The sequence below is a fragment of the Dinoponera quadriceps genome, unplaced genomic scaffold, assembly GCF_001313825.1.
Source record: "Dinoponera quadriceps isolate SergipeBrazil2010 unplaced genomic scaffold, ASM131382v1 scaffold3024, whole genome shotgun sequence".
Classification (NCBI taxonomy): Eukaryota; Metazoa; Arthropoda; class Insecta; order Hymenoptera; family Formicidae; genus Dinoponera; species Dinoponera quadriceps.
Window position 1 is genome coordinate 383,066 of NW_014557455.1, and position 4,011 is coordinate 387,076.

A 4,011-nucleotide genomic window follows, 5' to 3' on the forward strand; every position below is an offset into this window, starting at 1 on the left:
GGGGGGGGGGGGGGGGGGGGGGGGGCAAAGCGAAAACTACACATACCGTGTTTGCTCTGTTGGGTTTCTTGTTGCAGATTCCTACTGTCCCTCGCCGACTCCCTATTCACGTCGGCGCTCCTCGCGTCTTGACTCGCGATTTGACTAGAATTATCGGTTACGTCCTCCTGCGGTTTGTACGGCGTGACCACCTGGCGGGGCAAGTGCGGATACTTGCCGCCGAGGAAGCTAATGTCGCCGAAGTATGCGCCGTCCAGACCTACGTGGCCGGTGTGCTTGAGGTCGCCTTGCGGCGACGATATCATGTCAGTGCGGATCTTCCTGCGCTGCGAGGAGAAGGCGTTCTTGCCGTCCCCGCGCGTGAACTCGCCGGGCTTGTTACTGGGCAGGTTGGAGCCGATGTACGCTATCGTGTGGGCCGGGTTAAAATAGCCGGTCTTGCCGTTGTTCAGCACGCCCTTCCACAGGGTGTTGCTGCTGCCCTTGTCTAGGACGGTGATCACATCGCTTTGCCTGTAAACGAGCTGAGTCGGGTCGACGCTGTCCTGAACCGCCTGTACCTGCTCCGGCTTCAGGTCGGGCAGCACACTGATCAGATCGGAGAACTTGGGCCTCTTGAGCGGGTCGTGCTGCCAGCACTGCTGCATGAGCGCGAAGTAGTCCTTCGGGCAGCAGTCAGGCTGCTCTAGCCTCTGGAAGTTCGGCTCGTCTATCGCTTCAAGGATCTGATGGCCGGTCAACGCCGCCCATGGTTGGAAGCCGTAGCTGAACATCTCCCACAAGGTCACGCCGTACGCCCAAACGTCGCTCGCCGACGTGAACTTGAGGTAAGATATGCACTCGGGCGCGCACCAGGCGATCGGCAGCTTCAGGTTGACGTTGAAGTTCGTCTGGTAGTAGTCCTTGCCGACGCCCAGCGCGCGCGACAGACCGAAGTCCGAGATCTTGACTTTGTTCTTGGAGAAGACGAGGATATTCCGAGCGGCGAGGTCGCGATGGATCAGCCGCTTCTGCTCCAGATACTGCATCCCGTCGGCGATCTGGACGGCGAAGTCGCAGAGCGAGAGGACCGGGAAACTCGCCCGCAGACTCGGCTCTTTCAGGCACTCCAGCAGCGAACGCAACGGCGCCAGCTCCGTGACCAGCATCAGCGAGTTCGTGTCGAGCACGACGCCGTACATGCGCACGATGTGCTCGTGGTCGATTGAGTGCATGATCGCGGCTTCCTTCAGGAACTCGATGGGATTGTTGTGCATCCTCTCGCGCGACAGACACTTAATCGCCACCTGTATCCTCTCGCCGTCGTTCGTCCACACTCCCTGCTGCACGATGCCGAACTCGCCGGTCCCCAGCTCCTTGTTGACGATGATCGCGTCCGCCGGGATCATGTGCTTGTTGGGAACGCGTACCGGTGGCTTATCCTGCCGCTCCTCCGGCAGCATGCTGAGGGCGCCGGGCGGCTGCTCCTCGCGCTTCGGCAGCAGCATCTTCTTGAACTTGGAGAGATAATTCTGCGGGAAGTGCTTCTGAAAGTACTTCTTCAAACGACGCATCTCCGGCTTGCTCATCCCTATCGCGTTCAGATCTTCCTCAGTCACATATTTCAGTTGCGCCGTTGTCTGCACCTTCAAGTCCCCTGAACGGAAGAAGAACATCTCTTATCGGCGAACAGTTTGGCGATTGACTTCTACGCACATTTCATGTCGATGAAAATTTAAATACGGTGACCGGTCGATATTTCTGAACTTCGATGCTATACGGCCGTTTAAAGACGTTCGATTGAGGAGAAGAAAAACTTGCGATACCTCGAATGCCGGGATAATACTGCTGCAGCTCAGCTTCCATGAGGAACTCGTAGAGACCGGGTCCATTGTTGCGGGACATTCCTCCTTGTGTATCTAGAATCGGGAGAAATTTGCACTTTCGTGTCCGCGGTATATCAGATGGCAGAGTTTAATTAACTTATACACATTCGCCCGCACGAGGGAAGCGCGAGAATCGGATGTATCGCGCGCGCGGACGCGCGTGGCCGAATGCGGAATGCGAAGCATCCAAAGTGACTGAAAGACAGAAATGGAAAAAAACCGAACAAGAGAGCGAGCGAGTGTGTGTGTGTGTGCAAGCGCGCGTTTCCCTCGCGTGTAGAAACGCGGAGAAACGCGCACGCGAGAAAAGCCGCGTCCGATAAACAGAGCCGTATTCTCGGCGCGCTCATTTAGTGCTAAATGCGACTCCTCGGGTCTCGTGCCAAGCGCTCTCTCGTAATGCGCCAGAATTCGTCGTGATTCGAATGAACAAGCGACGACGAATCGGGGCGCGATGAGCCGATTGCGAGCAGACGCGATTAAATCCCGCAAAGAGCGTACTGTAATAGTAATCCGTCGACTACGTCGTACATTCTGAAATTAACGAGAACCACTTGCCGATTGCGATCTCAGCGATCAAAACGCGAAGAGAGAGAGAGAGAGAGACACACAAACACACACAGAGCTGCACGGAGTGTTTCAAAGCGAGCCTCGTGCCCCTTATCTGCGGTTAACACTTAACAATTCAGCACCGGATCTGACATATAATCAGCGTCTGAATTAACGGCAGTCGGACGCGATAACGGATTTCGAGAAAGACTAGACTCGACGACGGGAACCGACGACGAGAAACCGCACTCTTCGCATTCGGTCACGTACGAGCGTACACTGGGAGAAAAGTATTTGGTATTCGTAACTGTAATCATCATGGTGAAAGAATCACGATCTGAAGAAACATTTTTCTCGTAAGTGTTACTACAGTGTCAGTGATAATAATCTTAGATGCATATTGTTACTACTACTTTAACGATGAAAATAAAAAGGATACGGTTGAAGTAAAAAAAGTAACTGTAATTTCTCTTAGTGTGTAACTTAATCCTAGTTTGGCACTCACTGGTCAAATTGAGTGAAGTGAAAAATTTAAGATATTTTTGAGAAATATCTTAATAATAAGAAAATAACATTAATACTAAGATAATTAGGAGATTTTTAATACTGAGAAAATTGAGACACACATTTGTTGAATCATTGCGAAGTATGAACACAGAATTCTTTCCTTAAAACGTGCCTTTTACTCCTTTCTGTGTAGAATTAATACACCATATCTCCTTATGTATTGAATTATCTACTTCAAATAGTTGCAGCAGTTTCTTCAAATTTACCTCCTCTGTACATACTTTAAAACTATAATATCTGTACACTGGATAAGCACATTTGTAGATATTTAAACTAGGAGAAATTACTGGGTTTCACAGACTCAGTGTGTCAAGTTAAACAGCGGAAAAGTGCGCCGGCAGAAGGTTAACACAAATTTCAAGAAATTCGTCGCAAGTGTCGTTACACGTGGAAGCTCAATAACGAGACGCGGTCGAAGAGTCGCGCGGACGATAGCTTCGAGACACCCTGTGTGTATTATTATTACTACAGTCTATAGATAGCTCGACGGTGATGGCAGCGAAAATTTCTGGTACGTGACGAACGGCGCAGTGAGTGCGCGCGCACGAGGGCTTTTACAAATCGCCGATTTTCCCGCGTGCCGACGTTCGAAGATTTTTCGAAGATCCGTGGGGACCTCGTTGCCTCTCGTCGTGCGAGGTATCTCTCTCTCTCTCTCTTCCCACGTCACCGATTCCGCGAGCGTGCGAGATGTACCGTCAGGCGGACGCGTCTCCGGCGGAAAGCCGACGGCTCGGAACCGCGGAACTGCGCGTGTTGCACGGACGGAGGTAGGAATATATCGTTATGCAACCTACAACCGCCGACGGGTCGGCAATTATTCCAATTCTCTCGCAAAACGCGATCGACCACGGCGACTACCACGGCGGTGACGAGCGGCGAGTCAACGCGTCTCACTTTGCACGAGAACGGGAAGCGCTCGTGGTAATTGAGAGCGACGTTTTTCCTGAGCGAAATCGCTTCGGCGAAACGACCGACTGACTGACCGATGGGTTAAGGCTCAGACACAATGAAAGGAACAAGAAACTAA

The 4,011-nt window shown here is 52.0% G+C and overlaps 1 protein-coding gene across 1 annotated transcript in view; it reads right to left on the minus strand.

The window, feature by feature from the left end:
* The window catches only part of LOC106749126 (tyrosine-protein kinase PR2), an 18,575-nt gene extending 14,815 nt beyond the window's left edge, over positions 1 to 3,760 (minus strand). The window contains exons 1-3 of the mRNA XM_014628265.1: positions 3,188 to 3,760; positions 1,806 to 1,898; positions 47 to 1,636 (exon numbers count right to left, since the gene is read on the minus strand). Of these exons, the coding sequence (XP_014483751.1) occupies positions 47 to 1,636; positions 1,806 to 1,898; positions 3,188 to 3,200 (1,696 nt within the window). The 5' untranslated portion in view covers positions 3,201 to 3,760. The remainder of the gene's footprint in view (positions 1 to 46; positions 1,637 to 1,805; positions 1,899 to 3,187) is intronic.
* Positions 3,761 to 4,011: the final 251 nt, after the last annotated feature.